This window comes from Eleutherodactylus coqui, chromosome 1 (genome assembly GCF_035609145.1).
Source record: "Eleutherodactylus coqui strain aEleCoq1 chromosome 1, aEleCoq1.hap1, whole genome shotgun sequence".
In the NCBI taxonomy this organism is placed as follows: Eukaryota; Metazoa; Chordata; class Amphibia; order Anura; family Eleutherodactylidae; genus Eleutherodactylus; species Eleutherodactylus coqui.
In genome coordinates, this window is record NC_089837.1 from 490,322,090 (window position 1) to 490,345,334 (window position 23,245).

The following is a 23,245-nucleotide window of genomic DNA, read 5'->3' on the forward strand; positions in this document are numbered from 1 at the left end:
CCTACCATCAAGGCCAGAGGCTATGCCTTTCTAACTACATCTATCTATCACTACCCCTAGAGGCTAGCTTATTGCTCCTGCTATATTAACATCAGGAGAATAGGCTGGCGTATGTTTCAGTCTTACAACCTATCTCCATACTAGTCTATTAGACTTGCTAACTAACCTGGGTAGTGTTACATCCCAATGCAGATACTTGAGTGTGATATGCACCCTATGCACTCCTGTATGTCTTACACTACCGAGCTAATTTCCATACTCTTATGAGCATGAACATCTGTCCACCAAATCTACAATCGGTCTAGATGCTAAATCTAAGCACCGTATTTAGACCTATTGGTGTGACAGCGAGCCTCTACAACAAGTTCAAGCTTGTCAACAATGTCTAAAGGGCATTGACTTGGGCATTATAAGTGACATTGGTCTCACAACTTGATCGATGCGACACTTTTTGCTGCAAATCAGGCATTGTATCAATAGGATAGCATCAATTGGGCGCGACTGTTATTAATTGAGCACCAATACCACTCTCTAGTATGATAACCACTCTGTGTACAATACTCCTGATGATCCGCATAATCCAGCGGGGAAACGCGTTGAGTAATACACACTACAGTAAGAGCAAAAACCACTTGAACAAGTGAATACCTTTGAATTGAAAATACTACCATTCGATATATAAGTGGATATAGAGTTTATCATTACTAAGCATGAACATCTTAAGTAATAAGTGGATACAATCCGGGCTTGAATAGAAAGATAATCTGAGATCACAAATATTAGTGTATACCAATATGAGGTGTCCGATACCAGTTCTGTCCTATCTGCGTAGCAGAGAATAGATAAGAATACATCATTCTCATAAAACATTCAGACACTCTTTGGTAATACACACTAACAGTGTACACTTAATGTATGTTTTGTCCTGTCCGTCAGATATATGTTTCCGAGTATCTACAACACTGGAATCAGGGGCGTAACTAAAGGCTCAGGGGCCCTGATGCAAAAAATGAGCTGGGGCCCCCCCTCTATCTGTATCAGTACCCGTACCCATACCTAAACCATGCTGCACAGAGGCATAACTTGAAGCTCCCGGGCCCCAATGCAAAACCTGTAACAGGGCCCCCAACTATAATGCTTTATTCATAGTACTGGGCTCCCTATATGGAGAAGTGAGGCCTCATGGGCCCCCTAAGGCTCCTGGGCCCGGGTGCAACCGCATCCCCTGCACCCTCTATAGTTACACCCCTGACTGGAATATATGTTAGGTGTATGTGCCCTAGTGATTAAGCTTTTTAACAATAATTTAATAAATTGTGTATTTTAAACTTCAGTCCTTACTGTGAGAAACATCCGCTATATGTGCCCCATCATTAAAACCCCAGAACTATGTGCAAACCAAGAAAATAAGAGAAAACACACATTCCAATAGATATACCTTGTTTTCCTTGTTTTATTAGGTTGGAAATATATTCAAACTGTATCAGTGTATTGCGATTTCCTTATTTGAAACCAATGTATTATTATAGTACAAAAAAAAGTAGATTGTCAAAAACACTAAATCATGACAATTATTTGATCCGTACATTTCAGGTGGCAAAAGGAAAAAAAAATAAAAAATTGTTCGTAATTTTATTTTATTTTTTTAAATTGACAACTATATAAAAAACAAAAAAAACGTACAAAACAAACATTTGTGAACCATAAAAATATAGAATATTGTAACAAGAAATGATTAATTTAGAAAAGAGATACAATGTAACAGAAGTTATGCTACTAATACACCGGCATGCCAAAAATAAACACACTACACATACGGATTTTCTAATGTAAAGGAAAAAAAAATAAAAAAATAAAAAAGTACTATGTTCTATTCAGTGATAAATTACATACAACATAATGGTGCACACTGGGGATACCGATACCCTTTATTACCATACAAGTTTTTGACATTCTCCTTATTTCACAGATTGGGATACATTCCAATGGGATCAAATGAAGATCTTACTAAGGCATCCGACACAATAGTTTTTTTTTTTTTTTTTATCCATGTTTCGACAACATACAGACCCATATTATCCAATGAGGCAGCACAATACTGAGTTTTTTCACGCAGATACGGACGGCATGAAAAAAATCTCATCGCATGTCCTATTCTTGTCCGTATGAAGGATGAGTATTAGGACATTCCAATGTGTTTAACCATCCGTATATTGGACATAACAAGGACAGGTCTCCGTGTGGTTTCGGAGGAGAGTTGCACCTAAGCCTCTCTGGCACATGGTAAATGTCATGGAGGCCTAATGACCTCTTCAAGGGCCATTAAAACTCATCATGTAAATATAATGGGTTCAAAGTGAAAATTGCAATAATCTTCGGAAGCCAAAATTATAAAAATATCAAGTCCAAGAGTGAATTTTTTTTGCGTCTGTATTTAACATATTTACATTTTTCTTGGGTAAATGGTTTTAAGAAAAGTTTGTAAAAGTTCCAGCTTATTAAAACAAGCCAATAATGGTCAATTAACCAGATACTGTCTAGTGTATTCTCTCAGAAGGTATGTCCAGGTCACCATACATGCCAAAAATATACAAAAAAAAGTCCATCACTATCCAAGCGCAGAAACCCACGATCCAAACAAGATGCAATGTGAATAACTATCTGATCCATTAACCCCTTGAGTGGCACGCCCGGAAATTTTCCGTGACGAGCTCCACTGCTCATAGTGACATAGCCCGGAAGATTTCCGGGCTATGTATCACTATGGGAGCTGCAGAGCACAATGCCACAAGCTGTGACAGTGTGCTCTGCCTGCACAGACCCACACACAGCAGTGCAAGGGCATTGAAAAACCAGCAGAAGATATTGCCGGCATATCGGCAATGTCCTGCTTTGTTTACAGGTTGCCATAGAGACCATCGGCTTGTCAGAAGCTAGCCGATGGTCTCTGTGGCAGAGAGAGCTTGGTGTTTGGCTGTCAGAGGACAGCTAGGTACCAGCTCTTAAAGCAGAGATCAGAGAAAACCTCCGATCTCTGCTGTGTTAACCCTTTACATGCTGCAGTCTATGTGACTGCAGCATGTAAAGGGCTGTCACTGCAGCATGTAAAGGGCTGTCACCATCGGACCCCCAGAATGTGATCAGGGGGTCCTGATGGGTCCCTGTGGAAGTCCCCTAAAGGGACAAAAAAAAAAAAAAAAAGTTAAAAAAAAAAAAAAAAAAGTTAAAAAATTATTTTTAAAAAATTATAAAAACACTTGTCTCCCTTTACTTTGTAAAAAATCAAAAATACAATCACACATGTGGTATCCATGCGGCGTAATGACCCAGAGAAGGAAGTTAATACATTATTTAACCCCTTAATGACATGGCCCCTTTTTTTCTTTTTTCCCCCATTTCTTTTTTTCCTCCCTCCTGTTTAAAAAATCACAACTTGTCCCGCAAAAAACAAGCCCTCACATGGCCATGTCAATGGAAAAATGAAAAAGTTATGGCTCTTGAGACGCAACTGCAAAATTAGTTAAAATTCATTGATTGGACCATTTTAAAAAACCTGCCCTGGTGGGCACAACAGGGTGGTAGGAAACCTGCCACTCAAGGGGTTAAAGGGGGAGAAAGCAACAATCAAATTGGACATTTCTAAAATAGTGCAGCAATCTGCGCTACTTCATCCAGGAAACTGCTGGAGGGCATAGTAGAAGCCAGACAGACTCCATTATGGTCAATGGTATCCGTTCGTCCACGTTTATCTCTGGACAGAGGCTTTCATTTTCCAACTCCGTTATGGGAGCAGGAAACCAGAAACCCCAACAGAAGTCCCATGCAAAGTGTGAACCAAGCCTAAGCCAAAAGGCAGGAATGGTTTAGCTGCAAGTAAAATTGTTCAAAGTCAAATTATTAAAAAAGTTGAATTAGAGCAGGGCGACCACACAGAGGAGGGTGCCTCTGCAAGCAAACAAGAAACAGGGCACTTTTATTAAGTGCCTATAAAAAAAAATTGGATGTTTTCCTTTTTTCCGCCCTTTTTAAAATCGAGAAGCTCGTACAGAATAGGAGCCCGTTTCAGAGTCAAAATCCATTTTTAGGAATCTGGAAAGTTTTTGAAAAAGTTATTTAGAAAGTTTTAGGCATTTTAAAATATATTTTCAGACTCCGTTTTGAATAGAAAGGAAGCCCAAAAAGAAGTTGACCCAATCTAGGATGACTATCAATTATTTGCATACTGCTGAGAAACCAGACAGCTAGTATCAACTTCCCTAGCAGCAGCACAATCGGTAAGGCCCCATTCCCACCTTTATCAGGCCTATGGCCGATTTCCATTGCTCAGCGGAACAGAAGTACCCCACCCAGCATAGATTGGAGCCAAATAGATGCATCCAACTTCCAACGCTCCGACCATCATTTTACCAGATGAAACAGGTCTGCATGCTGCACTACTTCACCCGGGATTTGCACCCGAGACTCCGAATGGAACCTCTGAAGCGGATGTGAATGGGGCCTTAATGAAGTAATACTTTGTGTCCCTGGAAAAAATTAGCTGCGGGAGGCCAGAATCAGGCAAACCACACAGCCGCTACTTAGGGCGGATTCACACGGGTGTATTTGCGCATGTTTTTGCATGTACAATACGCAGAAAATAGGACCCATTGATCTTAATGGGTTAGTTCACGTTTCCTTTTTTTTGTACATTTGGTGCAAAAAAGAAGTGCGTGCTGCATTTTTTTTCCCAAAGGTCCCCACTGAAGTGCATGTAATATGCTGCAAAATTCTGTAGGAAACACATCTGTAACTTAGAGTAAGTAACCATTTAATTCAGGGCATGGTTGTGCCCCGTGCGCCAAAAGAAAAAATCTGCCATATGTTACGTAAAGTTGTGCGCAACTGCGCATACGCCCGTGTGAAGCTGCCCTTACTCTGGAAAATAGATGAATTTTTTGAAAGAGGGACCGTTGTGTGGATTTAAGAAAAAATATATATATAAATGCTGGGCAGTGGAGGAAACAAAAAACACAGTATTATTCCCCTATTTTTGGCCCCTGGGACCAAGCTAAATTGCTCCCTTGCCATCCGTGGACAGCCGTCAGGAGTCAGGTGACCACTGTGGATAAATAGAGGCTGCAGCGTACCATATGAACTCCTGGCATCAGCGCTCACATCCTGGGCGCCATGATGCCAGGAGTTTGCTGAGGCCTCATATTAGCCACAGCGGTCATCTGACCTCCGGCGGCCGTCCTGGAGGGGCTGAAGACAGGTGAGTACAATCTTATTTTCTCACATTTTTAGTATAACCACATAACCTCTTTAAGCAGTGCGATCATCATTCCTCCAGACCTATAGACCATTTATGGATGGTTAATCCTAAATTAAACACCTTAATCACGAAGTAGTCTTCAAACAAGACTCTAGTTAGTATTAGCTAATGAGAGACAAATGTATCAGATATTTAGGTCTGCTGGATCTCAATAGTATGGAGCAGGTTCAAAAGAGAGATCATGTTTTACGGCCTCAAATACCAATTCTGGTTCAGGAGAACCAGACAGAAACAGAAAAAAAAATCTATATATTGCTAATCCTGTATTTTCTGTTGCTTACAAAATGCCAACATATGCTACAGAACCGTACAAAGATGGTCATCATTCACACCAATCCTAGTCCTTACTGGACAATCTAATGGACTCGTTAAGGCTAAATTCATAGAAAGTTAATTAACCCCATTATTTTCGTTTTTGTGTAACGAGAACATACGAATCTATGTATATGTTGGCCATTTAGCAGATCTGAACCCATGATCCCGGTACTGCAAGACAACACTGCAATACTACACTGCAATACTACACTACATGGCAGTTGTAGAGCTGGTAGTAGCAACCAGACACACAGATATGGACAGAAAGCTAACTTAAACCGTGATCTGTGCTAGTAGCAGATTTTTCTACAAGGTAATACCCTCGATTAGCTATTCAGATTCCCTCTGGGAAGAAGCATTGACTTTATCCGGTCACACATGCCTAGATGGCTACCCTACCGCTAGTGCAGTAGGGTAGCGATCTTTCGACTACCCCTGAGAAAAGTGAAGCATTGCTTATAGACACAACTTATTGTAAATTTCCCATCAACAAGGCTGACCAGTTATGATCATCAGCCTTCTAAAAGTAAAGGGCAGAGAGCTGTCAGTCATGCTGTGGGCGGGGAGAGGCCTGCCCGGCCGGCTTCCATGACTTGGAGCTCAGCTCAAAGTCAAACTTCAAAGTATGTTTTTTTCTGACATGCCACAGAGTTTCAGAATAAAACCTCCATGGGGGCATACCGGTCCCGGGTTCATGCTGACCGTTGTTCGAGCCGCATGAGCCTGATAACAGAATCCCTTTAAAAGTGTAACTAAACTGTCAAACAACTTTGGAATGTCATAGTGACATGTTAAAAGTTTTGATCTGTGGTAGTCCAAGCGCAGAGACTAAAGCAGTGGAGCAGGAGCGCTCACCTAGGTGCCGCTGAAAAGTCAGTCCGAGTCTGTACACTACTTGCTGATCAAAGTTAAAGGGAAAAACTCGGAAAAACTTGTCTCTTCCTTCATTTCAGGGCTCAGTCACACGGGTGTATTTTGTGTCCACATTAGATTCAAATTTTTTACGGTCCGCATGCACCACCATTAATTTATTTTGATTTAGGGCTTTTTAGGCACGTGAAAAAAAAAATTGCAGCATGCCTTATTGTGGGCGATATGACGGATCAAAATCCCCCATTCAAGTCTATGCATATATACCTACATGTGAATGGACATAGGGCGGATTTGCACACTCTGCACGGAAAGTCTGTAGCATTGACTTCAGCAGCGAATTAAATGATATTCAAAATCTTGTCCAAACGCTGCGGAAAAAACAATCAGCCCAAAACCCACGCAAAAATGGACAGGTGGTGCACAATTAATCTCCGTAGCATGTCAATTTTAGCACCGGACACGCTGCGGAATCAAACTCTTCTGCATTAAAAGCCAAATGAGTTTTGTTGCAGAGTCATGTGCGGAGCTGCTGCAGAATGTCCATCCCGTGGGAACACACTCTTAGAAATCATTGGGGGGCGGCCTTAGCACGTGGAACCTCCCAGCGGTTCAAAACTGGTCATGTCACTAGATGTCAGTTAAGGTTTAGGACCACTATTCCGCCTGACTCCACCATATACAAACATGTTTCTTAATGTGGATGGGGGTTAAGTATACTGCTGCCAGACCCTGCCCAGATTCAAATCAGGCATGTTGAAATCTATCTGGCCCGATTATGCCCCCTTCCCCATCCCGATATCTGCCACCAACACTTGTCCAGTTCAGCCAACATTTATATAAAGTGTAAGGCCAGCATTAAGCGATGTTCACTGTGTGCACACCTGATGCCTGGCAAACTCTGACAAAGAGGTTGTCCAGTTCTAAACTATTGATAGACTATAGCATAGATCATCAATAATAGATTGGTGGGGGGAGTTGTCCAGGATCAGCTTTTTGCCAGACCGATGCGTTTATGTACAGAACCAATTTCTACAGGAAGCAGACAGTGCCGTTCCTGCTGCAGTGGCCTGGCTGGGTATTGCAGGCATTGAAATTAATGGAAACTTTTTAAATACCAAAACTGGCAACTGCTTTAAGAAGAGAGCTGTCCGTTTCCTGCAGAAATCATCGCAGTGCGCAAAGGGCGGGCGAAAGTTGATCAACGGGGTCCCAGGCAGCCATCCCTCATCGATATACTATTCATGGTCTATACTAAGGATAGCCCATCAATAGTTTACGACTTGACACTCCTTTAAAAGGATTCCACATGTTCAGTAAAAAGACAAAAATGATTACTTATGACTACAAAAAGCAAAGAACACCACAAAACTACATTAAAAAAAAAAAAGACAGATGACATGACAGACAAGAGGACACCAGTATTATAAATTGCACATAGTAGGCGGGAGGCCCTGAAGATTCAACTTCTACTACTGTTGATAGGTTTCAAGGTTCCAGGAGTATTTGCCAGTCAGCCAATATGTGAAGTCATAGCAGTTGGGAGTACAGTCAAAGTTGGCTTCCGGGTAAACAAAAGAGAAATTTAGTAAGACAGTAATTCTTTCAATTAACTATTTGTTTAATTTTCTAATAAAAACAATTAGGTGTACAATAAGAAAATCATTTAATAGTCAATATAAAAAATAAAAAAAAAGTTGGGCAACAATTACCCATTCGCAAGGACACAGATGGTGATAGTCAGGTTTAAAAGAAGAAAACACACAATTCGCTTAATTTGGAAAAGCAATTCTACATGTAGATCTATTGTACTGATGGCCAAGGGATGCTACGGGGGGGGGGGGGGGGATGGGTGGGAAGAAAAAAGCAATTTGGGCAATTTGTTGGCAAGAACACAACAACAAAAAATAAAATAAGCCCTTGAGACGGGCGATATATATACTAGACTTTTGAAGTTCATGTAAAAAGACACATCTTTAACTATAAAAAGACAGGAGGTAGGTGGAATGATTTGTTCGATAAATGTCAAAAAAACCTCATTTTCTTTTTGCCAGTAATAAAAAACAAAAACAAAAAAACACATCCTAAAAACCTCTCTGGTACCACCTCCGATCCACATAAACGTATAAAAACATCATAGAGCACATAGTGGCACCTGCTGGCGTCATCTACATCGTATCAGCATTTATAAACAAGTACTACATTACAGAGCCGTTCAATGTAGTGTTCAGAACCTTGCACAAACCCAACAAACGACTTATTTTTAACCAATATACCAAGAAAAAATGTCGACTTTACATCAAATACACATCATAATAAAGCTCGGTACTTCAACTCTGGATTGATACAGGACTTGAGATTGCCTAGGATTGACTTGAGTTTATTGGATTATGCATACCCCCAAAAAACTAATTGACTATTTTAGCTTTAGGGTTTCCAATGTTTCGGATAAGAATTTATATGGCTAGAAAGATAATTGGATTAGGTGATGTGCATCAAGCCAACCAGAGATGGGAAGATGACCCCTAGTGAGACATCGGCCCAACCTCAGACTCGTTGGGGAATAGCTTACCACCACCTTCTTGGCTTTGATTTAAGTTTTTTTTTTTTTTACATAAGAGTCCAACCATTGCTTATTTTGGTTGCCTTAGGACAGAATAAGTAGAAGTTCTTTGGACATAGCATATCTCAAGACAAAAGAAATTTAACACTGGTTCATGGAAAAACTACACGGGGCTTGTAAAAGCCAATAAAACAAAGTCTTGTGAGGTTGTTCAGCCCATTTGAGAAATAAGATGCCTTATTAGACAGGGTTGTAAGAAAAACGGTCGGGGAAGGAAGGAGAGGCGGTGCCACCATATAAGAACTTACATATATGAGTAAATATCTCGTTCTTCCCTGGTAGGGTAGCTAATAATGTCAGTAGAGAGTGGGAAGCACACAGTTACTGCATATTTACAAAGTGGAGTATCTACTTGTAGCATGTATTGCTTAAATTCTTCCCATTCACTTCACATAAAAATACTTAAAAAGAGGCAGCTAGGAAATTCAAAAATGTTGATATCTCAGGCTCTCAAATGGTGGGAAAGAAAAAAAAAAGTGTTTGTAATCAAAGCAGCAATGAGTGAGAAGAAAATACTAGAACGAGAAAAAAATAAAAATAAAAATATTGTAAAATCAGTCTTTGATAGTTTGTCCGGAGCGCAATGCGATAGTCTGACACATGGTCGGGTTAGGTTCGTAAAGTTACAGGCACTCTTGATTGACAAAATCCTCCTTTACAAGATTTTGGAAGCAGTTTTCTAGAGGCCTCTATAACCATGTGAGGAAACTCTCTTTATCCAGTTTCGTGCCTGCAAGGACAGACTCCATGTCATTAAGGATATCAGAACTCAAAGCTTCTTGTAGACTTGGCATTAGTTCCTCTCCTTCTACGTTCATGGCTTCCCCCTCAAGTGTACCAAGGTCCACATTAGTTCCTGGAAGTGCTTCCAAATAGTCAGGGAACCGATTCTGTTGGGAGGGCATACTGCTTTGGTTGATTGCATCACCTGCACAATAAAAAGGAGAGAGTTTTAGGGGGAAATATAATCCTTCAGAGTAATCAAGTGTACAAAAACAGGCAAAACAAAAAGTTGGAGCCACGTCATCACCCCAAGGATGCTCCTAGCAGATGCAACTCGTGTTTTGGTCATTTTATTAACTGGTGACCATTGAGTTAACATTGGCTCCAAGTATGAAGTTGTTTCACAGTAAAGCCAGTCAGATTAATAGTACATTTCTAGGACATGGCATAAAAGGATCAAACACTGAAAATTGTCAATCACTAGGATGGTGGCAGCAGTGCTAAGGAAACACAGTGACACTGTCTCCTATCAATCTTCCCAAGCCTTCTCCGAGAGCCTTTTACAGTCAATGGCCACCCCCAAGTAAGTCAAAAGAATCAGCTGTCACAGTGGTTAGACTATGGGACTGATTGGACATTGATTGTACTTCTGCCATAAGTCAGCCTCTTAAACACTGTCCAAAAAAGCTCCATTACTGGGGTTACATGGAATGAGAAAATGTCTTCTAAAATAGGCTACACACCTGTCAATAGTTTGTGTGTGGTATAAGGGTTCAGAATTATTCACTTCAATGGAACCAAGGTGCAGTATTAGACACAATGGACAAGTGCAGTGCCATTTCTGGAAGAAAGCAGCCATACTTCCCAATCCTGGGCAACTCCTTTAAGAGTTTTTTTGAGAGGTCAAAAGCCATAATGGTTCCCAGTGGATAGGGAGAATACTGGAAGTAATGTTAATGCTGTACACACTACCACCATGTTTGAAAAACAGGTCTAAATGTTACATGGCAAAATCACATACAATCTTATACACTCTGAACGAAAAAAAAAAAATTAAATTTTTGAATGTACCTACAAAAAAAACTGACCTGTGTCCATTTCATCAACGCTGTTAAGGAAATCATCAGGGGTGCGGGGAACACTGTAACTACTCATGCTCAATCCACTGTCCGTACTTTCATCTCTGGAGTGATACGTGCCGCTGCAAAAAGAAAGTTCATGTCACAACTTAAAAAAAAAAAAAAAAAGGGAAAAAAAAAACAAACCCCAAAACAACCAAAATAATTCTGTATATATGGCCTCTAAATAGGCAAGTCCAAAAATAATCCTATGTAAATCAAAAGAAAACCCAGAAAAAAACCAAACAAAAATACAAAAAACACAGCCCTTCCGATAAATCTCCAATAGGATACATAAACATCCAACCTACAGAGTTACATAATCAGTTACTTATTTGGGGGGAGATGGTTGCCATAAACACACCTATTGAGGAAAGGATCGGAACTGTTCATGGTCATTGTTCTGAGCTCTTGAGTGATTCCGGAAGAACACACTGGATTCGGGGTTCCACCATCTTGCTCCATGGTCGGAAGTTGACTACGAAGAGCTAGTTCCTGCAAAGAAGAATAAACCTGTGTACTATTAAATTCAACAACAACATGATTAACTTGCATACAAGTCCGACTTTGAGATGACGCCTATAAAATGGCTTACAGTCTTGCTTTTTTACTTATCTCATCTACATAATCTTTATAGGAATTCACAGTTGGCAGTTCAAAAATGAAGGGTGCGGGGGGGGGGGGGGGCGCACTAAGGCTTATTACAGCATACTAGCTATAGCTATATAAAAAGAACAGTGCCGTAGAGAAATGCATCATCTCCATTTTTGCAATGGGCTCAGGTTTGCAGGCAATTTATGACCTCCGTAGAGGCATAGAAGTTGTGTTGACGTTGCAATTTGAGCCTAAACAGCAGAAAACCAAAAGTTGCTGTGTAAGGGTACTTTTATACGGGCCTATAGATGCCCAAAAGAGGGATTACAAGCGACTGTCTTCCCGTATAAACCTGGAACCAAACAGGCAAGTATGAGAGAGAATCGCTCACTGGTCAGAGCCACTTTTGTCTTCAGCTCACCTAAAAACCAAGCAATTGTTGGCCTGTGTAAACAGGAAGTCGTTCACCTATGAATGACTGCCTGTTTACTCTGAATGGAAGGAAGAAATCTCTACAGCAGTCCGCCTCCATACAGTGAGCGAAAGCACAGGAGTAATAATCACTGGAAGATTTCTTAAGTGCCTGGCAGTTGTCCCGTGTAATTCTCCTTCTATACACCGAAGGAGGACCGCACGAGGAGCGAACGAGGTGGTCACGTCATCAACCAGCTGCCTTGAGCTCATCCAGCCAGGTTAGAAAAAAAAATTAAAACCATTGTGGAGAATCATTCACTTCCCGACGTAAAACACTTTACGATTAGAGATGAGCGAGTATACTCGCTAAGGCACATTACTGGAGCGAGTAGTGCCTTAGCCGAGTATCTCCCCGCTCGTCTCTAAAGATTTGGGGGCCGGCGCGGGTGACAGGCGAGTTGCGGCGGGGAGAGAGAGACCTTCCCTCCGTTCCTCCCCGCTCTCCCCCGCCGCCGGCCCCCGAATCTTTAGAGATGAGTGGAGAGATACTCGGCCCGAGTAATGTGCCGAGCATGTAGTGTGCCTTAGCGAGTATACTCGCTCTTCTCTATTTACGATCAGTCTTCAGATAGAACAATAAGTGAAGGCGCCAACAATGATTTTTAGTCCTACAGAAACTGGACGACAAACGAGAAGCAAGCGATTCTGGTCAGTCGTTGGCTCACGTTAAACATTCCCTCGCCTTCATTTGAACTATTATCGTTCCGTCTAAACGTACCTTAAAAAGTACCCTAACTGTAGCCCTTCTGTTGCCTAAAGTTGCATTGGGAGTTTAGCTATGTTAGCGGATAGCAACCCCCTGCCTTCTGAAAAATCAATTTCATTCACCCGAATGGGGTTGATTTGGAATATCACGCATAGATTTCTGCAATCCCCATTCGGATGAATGTTAGAGTGAATGTACAAGTAGCAGATTTTTGGCCAAAATTTCTGCAACGGCCAAAGTAAAAAAAAAAAAAAAAGGTGAGAAATAATACTATAGAGCTCTATGTCGGGAACGCTAAGACAGACTGGTTTTTCAGCCAGAAACTCGTTAGACTGGAGTGGTTTATTTTTTTGTCTTGATGCATATACTGTACATTGCATAAGAAATCTAGAGAGCCAGCAGACCATAGAAGGGAAGGGGAAGAAAAAAGGAAACATTCTACTTATCCTATAAAGCAGTTGTAAAAAGAAGGTCACAGCGAGAAGATCTCAATAGAGGATGGGAAAGTCAGAGTTCCTCCTAGATCCCTTATCCGCATGGTAATGGGGTAGCATTTTGGTATTAAAACCATAGCCGCAGCATATCCCTGAGGCCATACTGAGAGCTGATGGGGTCACACAGGTTACTCTAATGGCAAGAGGTAGTGCTCTCTGCTTTAGAGAGTCTAAAGGTGCTCATAGATGTAAAGGTCTTTTTATTGACTATTCTCGCCTGATGTTAACAAATACTGATCAAGTATGTAGATTGGTGCCAGTTTGCTCCTTTTGAATGGGCCAAAAATCGCTTCTATGGGGATGAATGATTGCTCGCACCCACAAGGTTGGCTACACATCTCCTTGTTCACATTGGAAGATGCACAGCCAATCAACGAACATTTTTATACTTTATACTGGAAACCAACCAAGGAACGTGCGCTCTCTCAGTCGTCAACTGATCATTGACCCTTATGATAAATGGCCAGATTGTTGGGCAAACGAAAGTGGGGAGACAAGTTTTGCCAGATATCAAGCCGTGTGAAGAAGTGTTAGTGTGTGTGTGGATGGGGTGTCTCACCTCTTCTCTGACAAAAAAAAAATATTGAGGGAAAGAAAAAAAAAATAGGATCGGGCATACTGAAACCCAACATGCCCCATTTTTTTCTCCTTTAACATCCGCAGCCATGCATATGTGGGTGGGGAGGCATAGTAGTTTGGCTAACAGCTATCTTAAGTGTAAGAGCAGCTTTAAAGAAGTCCCTCCATAGAGGGCGAGGGCCACGTGTGTCTGTAATTGGGGTTAGAGTAGAGTTGGGTGTTTAGAGGCAGGATGGAGGTCCTCACCAAATTTTTTGCCCATCAACCTTTATCTGGCCCTGTGGGTAGATCATATTTATCATACATTTGATGTATTAGCTAACATAGTTATATCAGGTCAAAGTTGCACCTGTCAGGATGGGGTTTATTATTCCTTCTTTAATTTTTTTAATTGCAGGTTCATGAATCAAGTAGTTTGTGGAAGATAATACATATCTATCCTCATACCCCAATTCATACGACATGGACCTACAATGTAGAGTTTACCATGAAGACTAGGCGTAAAACCCATTTAACGCCCTACTAAAAGGACACACAAACGATAGGACAAACATATATAGAAAGTAACAAAAGGCTGTTTCTAACCTGTGGCCTCACCTGCCGAAGCAGTTCTTGGTGCTTGAGTCGAAGACGTTCTTTCTCTATCTGAAGCTGTTGCAGTCTTAGCTGCTGTTGATTGCCGCCACCTCCCATGACACCGCTCTGTGGGCTCTGAGGCGCTAGCGGTGGAGGGGATTTCACTGGTGCACTTTGACTTAGTCTCTGCTGGTTCATGGCTGGAAGGGGAAAGAGAAAAAAAGTTCACTTGACCTGGTATAAACCAGTAGTCTAATTTATAGATATTACATGTGCATGGTGTATTATACATAGAGTAATATTATATTCACTGGGGGAAATAAAAGTAAAGAATCGGACAAATCAACACATTTTAGGTGCAACAAAATACCATATGTAATAAATTTCTATAATAAAGGCAACTCAACAAAACTATACACTAGTTTTAATTGTGGGATGTATACCATGGAAGGCTAACTTAAGCTGGCCATAAACTGGACAGACTCGATTTTAATGGGATCAGTTGATGATCTCCTGGGTACTGGGGATCTTCCGAATGTCCCCCCAACAGCATAGGTTTGTGAAAAGAAGGGTACTTTCACATCTAATGGTGTACCGGTGAGGAGTGCCAATCAACAATGCCGGCGTTCTTCTGCCCGGCCTCTACACAAACTGTATTGAACCACTAGGGGATAAATAATCGCTCAATATAATTGTTCCTCCCCATAGAGCAGTCACTGGTCAACTGCACATATTCCCACTTAAAACCAGGAGATATGCAGAAGGACTCATGAGCATAAAAGATCCGATAAGCTGAAGAACAAGTGTTTGCTCATTTGTCTGCTAATTGTTTGTTCTTCGACAAGGCCATAAGAGCAGGCAAACATTCTTATCCAATCTTTGGGCCATGTAAAAAGGCCTTTAATTGTGCATGTTGAGTTTCAACAAGTCCGATCCTTAGACTCTTGTGGGACTTCCTTATCCCCACAAGAACAATTAGTGGCTTCTTCCTCCTCCATCTCATTGAAATAAAATGCAGTGGTCACGACAGAGTTTGAGTTCTGCAACAACTGGAGAGTCACAGTATCAAGAAGCATATGGACCATCTTGGGCATGGTTCACACGCCAACGGCCTCTGGCTCTGTGGATGGAGTGGAACAGAAAACAAGGAAATCGAACAAACACTGGACTCGAGCAATGCCAAATGGAAGCCCGTTGACTAATGGTATCTGTCCAGCTCACAGCATACTGGCCAAAGCTTACCCAGATGAAATAATGCAGCTAGCTACGTTATTTTGTCTGGGACTTTCTGCCGAATGGAGTCTCCGATGTAAATGTGAATGTAGACTTAATTCACACTGAATGGATGGGGACACAATACAGAAATACATAAACTAAATATTGTAAGGAGTATTTCTTCTTTCAACCGAAACGATTTCCTCATGACCTGCAGCCTCATCGCTCACTTCTCCTACAGAAATCCACAGTTACTCATCCATTTCTCATAAGGACAAATGTATTTGGGAATTAAGGGACTCCAGTCATGCATTAGAGGGATCACTTCACCGCCCCCATATAAAGATAGAGAAAGAAATCTCTTTCTATAAAACAATGCTCCGTTTCATGGAGGTGGATCAGCCTGGTTTCTCGCTTGCACTTTTATTTTCACCAGGTCACAGTGACATCAGCGGCCTGAACGCACGCCAAGAGGTAAACAGCTGCCTAACTTGGCAATCTCGGGCTCGGCAAACATCTCATTTTAAGAGGCTTTTTATGATGCCATTTTAATGCGAGACCTTTTCAGTGTTTTTTTTTTTTTTAGATTGAAGTGAAACACAAGCTGAGGAGGCTATGGTTACATCAGAGATTTGCCACAAGTTGGGACAAGACTTAAACCAGTTCAAATAAAACTGGTGGGGGTTTCTCATAGAGATTAAAAGGGTATTCCCAACTATTGCAAACATAGGCTACATATTGTGACCGATGGCCGTCTATCCATCGATGCTCCCTGCTGATCCCTAGCAGTGTTCCCCTCCATCCACTGTGCAGGAACTGGTAACACCACTCCATACAAGGGCATGTGAGTGAAGAAGATAGTTTTCTAGTATTATGGAACCTCCATTCTGAGGACCGGTAGGCCTCCCAGCAGTTGCCCCCACATTAAGAAAATGATAACATCCTAGATGATATACCATCACTGGTAATGCTGGGAAATCCCTTTAAAAAAGCCATTCTTCCAAAGATGGCCATAGATATGTTTGGGTTTGTAAAAGGGACCTGGAAAACCCTCATGTTGAGGTTAGCTAAGATGTAACAGGATGGAACTTTCCCATTTACCATTATTTTAACTGTTGGAACCAGAAATGGGACTACGCTGTAAGCCATGTGATGTCACAGGCCACGGAAGATGCTGTTGCACTTGCCTAAGCACCGTGGCCACTTTAAAACAGCTGATTGGTGGGGGGCACTGAGCTTCGAACCCCCAATGATCTGCTATTGATAACCTATATTAAGGAGAGATAATCAATATCCAAGTCTTGGAAAACCTTTCTAATGGGTGAAATGAGACCGATCACACTACCAAACTGGCTAGTCATTTATTAGGTAGACCTGGCGAACCACACATACAAGAGCCATCAATTGAAGTCTTGTGCACTAGACAACAATCTTCCCTGCCCTCAGGCTCAGGACCTTTAGATAAATGGGGGGGGGGGGGGGGGGGGGGGGATGAGCAAACAATTGGAGATGATAAACCTCCAAACATGCTTGCTCCTCTGTTCCCACAATATCTGCCATTGGAAGTTAGTTCAAGGGGTATTGCCAAAACCGATTCTATCAATGATGCATAAATAGGTGAGGTTTGATTGGTGGGGGTCTCACCGCTAAATCTGAAAATGGGGGTTTTGTAACCCCCCCTCCTACTTACTGGGGCTCACAGTCCAAGTTCCCCCTACTAGCATGTTTTCGAAGTGTGCGAGGAAAACTGAGTACTTGGAGGAAACCCACGAAAATACGGGGAGAATAATAGAATTACAACAGGTTATAATCATTAATAACTTCAGAAGGGTCAGTGATCTAGGTAATTTTGCCGATTTCCAGATTGGAGTCGGGATGGACCTTTTTCTCCCTTTAACCCTTTCCAATCCAATTTGTATCCTGGTTTTCCTAGGGGGCTTACTCTTTTTCTGCCGTTATACAACGGCGCCATCTGCTGGCTAAAGCCAGTACTGCATGAGGTGACACGTTGGATGGGCTCTGACAGCAGAGAGGCTGGCAATATACAGTAAGAGAACCCCGACGGATGTCTTCCGACATCGGAGCTGTACAGCCTTAAATCATAATGTCTTTAGACGTCAGACAGTGGATTGAAAAGGGTTAACGGGGGAAATTGGCTTCTACCTCATTGGGTTTTTTTTGCCTCTCTGGATAAACACTGGGAGGTGATAGGCTGAACATGTGTATTTTTTCGGCCCAACATACTATATTAGAACATACAAAGTCCTCCAACACAGCTTTACAGGGTACATTTTATATATCCGTTGCATGCCTTACATTACTAGTTCTCATCGATCTATTAAACGTCCTTTACTAGAAGACAGAGTACCCCTTTAAATGACCAAATACGGCACCAACGCATAACTGGACTTCCAGATGCAATTTTTTTGTTATTTTTGAGTTTCATAACAGTACACCATGCAGAGGCAAAAAAGTTTTTTGGACCCTCCGGTATTATTCTATAGGTTGCAAAAATCGATCCAGCTTGACAGTCCACAACCTGGGAAGCAAGAATAAACTTTGTAAAAGATTTTTAAAAGTTACTAGAAGTTCCCGTTTCCTGGAAAATCCCGCTGCCTTTTGCTCAGAACACGTTAAAAAGTAAATAAGTCAATTTCATATTATTATAAGCCGGGGTTTAGTCTGTTTCCTGTCAGGTTCCCATAGCCCAGCAAATCTGGAAAGCATTTGATTGGCATATGAAGCTGTACCCAGGCAGCTCAGACCTCACAGGCAGACAAACAAAAAAACTTTGTTCTGGTAAAGAGGGGAAATCAGGATATGGGGGCGGGAGGGGAGAGGAGGGGGATTAGATTTTCTTGAGCAAAATATACAAAATAAAGACAACCCACTAATTAAAGCATCTACCTCATGGCAAACATTCTGCACCTAGACAAAAGAATGGAAGGAGGGGGAGTGCAAGTGATAATTAATGCCTACAGTATAGCAAACAGTAATTAAGATCACAAGATAATGAGATGTTAGCAGAAGGGCTGCAGGGAACACACACAAGAGGCACCAAATTCTTCACAAATCTTACTCAAGGGGAAATAGGCCACAAAAGTTGGAAAGGCTGGGAAATGCATTACCGATCCAGCTGCCCTCTGCAGAAAACGTGCCACTTACAGTGGCCTGTACGCCGCCAACCGTGGCCTTAAAAAGGACAACTACCATGCGAATAGTCACCGGAAAGAAAGTGGTTAGCGCAAAAATGACTGTTTGCTGCTTGCTCATTTTCACGCTCGCTCAAGCGCACACCCTCCTGTAAAGTCGCTGAAAGACACACCAGACAATAGTTACAGTATGTTCAGATGTGGATGTTTTACTCATGGATTTTGCCTCTAAAAATCACGGCACCGTGTAAACACAGCCTTACGGAGTCCGGTGTAATCTGTGCACAAAAACTTTCCATTAAACACATAATTCACAGAGTACCAAGTTTTCAGGCTACATTCCCACCAGCGCTACAACATTTCATTATTCGGCTCCGATCTCAGACTGGGCAAAAGAACAAAAGAAAAGGGAAGTGTTGAATCCAGTGCCGAACCGACCACACTGACTACAATTGACTGGACCGTCAAATGTCACAAAATCCCCGATTATTCTGCTACAACAGTACCCCATAAAAAGGGAAGCGTCATGGGCACAACCCCCTTTAAACACACCCCGTATGGGCATGAGGGTGTTGTAGAGGAGGGTCGAGAGCCACTGAATGGCCTCCATATAATATGACATGTCAAGCGAGAGAAGGCTTCTCTAGCAAAGTCAGCCGCATCCCGGAAGCCAGACTGGAGAAATGGCTTCACTATAAGGCCTCATGTCCACGGGCAAAAGAAGAATTAAAATTCGCAGCGGATCACCCGAACACGGATCCGCATCCCATAGGGATGCATTGACCACCCGCGGTAGATAAATACCCGCGGATGGTCAATAAAAGTGATTTTTTTTAAAAATGGAGCCTGAAAAAATCTGGACCATGCTCCATTTTCGTGCGGGTATCCCGCGGGGACGGCTCTCACGGGCTTCTATTGAAGCCTACGGAAGCCATCCGGATCCGCGGGAGACAAAATTCGGAATTTACTCACCCGCTCCGGTTCTTCTCTTCGCCGCGGCTCCATCTTCTCTCCGTCGCGGCTGGATCTTTTTTCTTCGGGCCGGCGCATTCGCGGGGCACGTCACCGACGTGCCCTGCGCATCCGCCGGGCCGAAGAAAGAAGATCCGGCCGCGACGCAGAGAACGTGACGCCGCGGCGAAGGGAAGATCCGGAGCGTGCGAGAGGTAAGTTTATTCTTATTTTCAGCACTCATGTCCGCGGGGCAGGAGGGACCTGCTGCGGATTCTACATCTAGAATCTGTAGCGGGCCTGATTTTCCCCGTGGACACGAGGCCTAAAAGGGCTGGCCTTGGATGAGACACAGTATATAACGAAACCAGTAGAGTAGCCACAAATACTAATTTTACGTCACAATTTTGATATTTTTTCTGCTTCGAAGCGTCAATCATTTTTATAAAAAGTGACATGAAGCGCACCCATATTGTATGGCACTGCAGGAGGTCGTGAAAGGTCCCGACTGTTGGGCGATGTAGTGTGCTTTCGATTGTCCAAAGTTCCATATCAGCCCTCTGAAGCCCATGGTTTGTCCCCGCTTTCCTTAGAGGACATGTAAAAATGTAGTGGCCACCTGTCAGCCAATAGGAAAAATAAACGGTAAGATGGCAACCCCCCCCCCACGTAGTATATATTCCCCAGTTGCTTCCATTTGGGCCTCCTTTTCTAGTTACCTGGGCTCTGGAGGTGTCTGTTCCCACTCTGCCTCCCCACCTTTTTAGTGGAATGTTAGTTTAATCTTTAAGGGCCCCTAACACTTGGCCGCAACAGCAGCGTTCATGCAGATTGTGGCAGTTAACCCCTTAAAGCCCCAAATGGAGTTTAGGGGTGACGAACGACCCCCACGCGATGAGATCACGAGTTGTCCCTAGGGCTGACATATATTTCTCCCTAATAAGACAGGCCTGTGGCCTGTCTTAATAGAACACTATCGAAGTTATATGGTAGGAGTGATCACATAAAAGCAAGTGCAAGTTCCCTACAGGGACTAAAAAAAATAATTATATATAGATCAGAATAAAAAATAAAGGCTATTAGTTTCAAAACGGTTTCCAAATTTAGAATGTGAAAAATTTTTGGTATCGCCGCATCCATAAACGTCCGATCTAACATAACGCATTATTTATCCCACACAGTCAAAACAGTCAGACAAAAAAAAAAAAAAAAGCTCACAATGCCAGACATACTGAACCACAGAATAAAGCTACCATGCCATTCTAGCTGCAGTCTGTACACCATAGAAACAAGACCCCCAAAGACAGCAAATATACTTTTTCACAATTCACTTCACTTACAAGTATTTCATATGGCACAATAAATAGTAGAATTAAAAAATACAACTTGTCCAACAAAAAACAAGCTCTCAGACATCTACAGCAACAAGATTTTGTGAAAGATGAGAGGGAAACCAAAAATGGCAGGCAAAAAAAGAAAAAAAAAATGACCGTGTCCTAAGAGGTTATTGTTTATAATTTATGTAGTGTTTTTGTTTTTACACCCCATGTCACAGTAAGGATTAAAATCTGCCACAGTCATTGGGGGTTCGTTGGCCTTGGCAGACTCCTGCCAGGCAAGTCCACCTAGTGCTTCGACCCAGGGGAAACTTGGTAAAGCTATGAACATTACGTTTAAAGAAAGTTGTTGATTAATAAAGCTGTGGCTGAGATGGGATGCAATTGGATCTTCTTCAGATGTGAGGACAATCAATTTAAACGTTTTCATTCAAAGACTGCTAGAAAAGCTTCAACAGTGGGCGGCGACTAACAGAACGGTATTTAACAAAGAGAAATGCAAACTTCTACATCTGGGCAATAAAAATGAAGAAAGCACATACAGAATGGGAGGAATTGGGCTAAGCAGCAGCACATGTGAAGAGACTTGGGTATACTAATAGATCATAGACTGAACATGAGTCAACAATGTGATGCAGCAGCCAAAAGGCAAACACAATTCTGGGATGTATTAAGAGAAGCATAGAGTCTAGATCTACTCTTCCTTAGTCAGACCTCATCTAGAATACGGTGTCCAGTTCTGGGCCCCCCACTTTAAAAAAAGACAGACAAACTGGAGCAAGTTCAGAGAAGAGTTACCAAGATGGTGAGCGGTCTGCAAATCATGTCCTATGAGGAACGGTTAAAGGATCTGGGAATGTGTAGCTTGCAAAAAATAAGGCTGAGAGGAGACTTAATAGCTGTCTACAAATATCTGAAAGCTGTCGCAGTGCAGAGGGATCAGCCCTATTCTCATTTGTACAAGACTAGAAGCAATGGGATGAAACGGAAAGGGAAGAGACACAGATTGGACCCGATGGCCCTGGAGGTCCCTTCCAACTCTACCATTCTATGATAAGAACTACGAGGAATTGAAAAGTACATTCAAAAGCTGCAGAACTTTTCACCGATACAATCATTAAGCTTTATCTACAAAACACTGGAAAAAACTGATCAATTCCAATTCACTGCCACATGAAGGCCGTTTTAAAAACACGGGGTATGGAGGATTACATTTTTTCAGTAATCAAGCTGTCACATTACAATGACCAATGAGGTCACTGCAGCAAAGGCTGCCATAAAGGAGACACACTGCCTAAAGCTGCTCAAGGGCAATGGTGAAGCAGAATAGAACAAGGATGAGTTCGCCTCTGCACTGGAGGCTCCATTCGGAGCTTCTGGTGTCGATCTGGCATACAATCCCGGATGAAATAGCGCAGCATGCAATAAGATTTCCCTGAGGACACAGCTTTACTAACTTCCATCTGGCATTGATGGACAAAAACACACACAAGCACGCCAATGCTCAGGAATACATATAAGAACCATATGATAAATAGGCATGACACTTAAAGGGGTTGTCCGCGCACTGAAAATGAAAACCCCGGCACAGAAGAGATGGTGGAAAATATAAGAGCAGCTTCTCCACAGACACGACGGCGCTATAGGCTCCGGGAGCAGAATGTTAAATACATGTTAGAAAATGCTAGGATTTCCTATTCTGTAACTAGATAAAAAGCAATATAGACAACGGACAAACCCTTTAACAAGCTGCTGTATTTTCTCTGCTGATACAAGTACCATTGCAAGGAAGATCAATAGTGAAATCTTCACTTCACTTGCTGTTCAAACACCATAGCCGAATGCCTTTCATATTTGGAGTGACTGAAACGCTGGCATTCTAGAAGACAATTGCCCTTTTATTCGCAGCAGATGAGGTTTCAAAAGAGGATTAGACAGAAATCTGAGTTCAGTGCTTCGGGGAAGGTATAAACCAGCGGCGCAATGACCAGCCTTACAGCATCCACAGAATGTATATCATCTATATACCTGCCAAGACTATAGGAGGCTATGGAAGTAAAATAGATCTTAAGGTGAATGGAAGCAAATGACCCCAGTATCCATTTCAAAGGGGTTTTCAGAGAATGTAAAAAATTGTATAAGCAGCAAAAATCATGCTAAAATAAAAAAAACAAAAAATAAAAATATTCATGTGTTAAATCCTCCCG

At 42.1% G+C, this 23,245-nt stretch overlaps 1 protein-coding gene across 5 annotated transcripts in view; it reads right to left on the reverse strand.

Moving 5' to 3' along the window:
• Positions 1 to 1,429: 1,429 nt before the first annotated feature.
• Positions 1,430 to 23,245, reverse strand: part of YAP1 (Yes1 associated transcriptional regulator) — a 71,676-nt gene continuing 49,860 nt past the window's right edge. For 2 of the 5 annotated variants that reach the window (XM_066586496.1, XM_066586479.1), the window contains 4 exons: positions 14,405 to 14,583; positions 11,325 to 11,455; positions 10,931 to 11,043; positions 1,430 to 10,047 (listed from right to left, as the gene is read on the reverse strand). In XM_066586496.1, coding sequence (XP_066442593.1) covers positions 9,809 to 10,047; positions 10,931 to 11,043; positions 11,325 to 11,455; positions 14,405 to 14,583 — 662 coding nt within the window. In that variant the 3' untranslated portion in view covers positions 1,430 to 9,808. Of the gene's footprint in view, positions 10,048 to 10,917; positions 11,044 to 11,324; positions 11,456 to 14,392; positions 14,584 to 23,245 lie in introns of all 5 variants that reach the window. The other 3 variants (XM_066586486.1, XM_066586469.1, XM_066586503.1) reach the window with 2 other exon arrangements.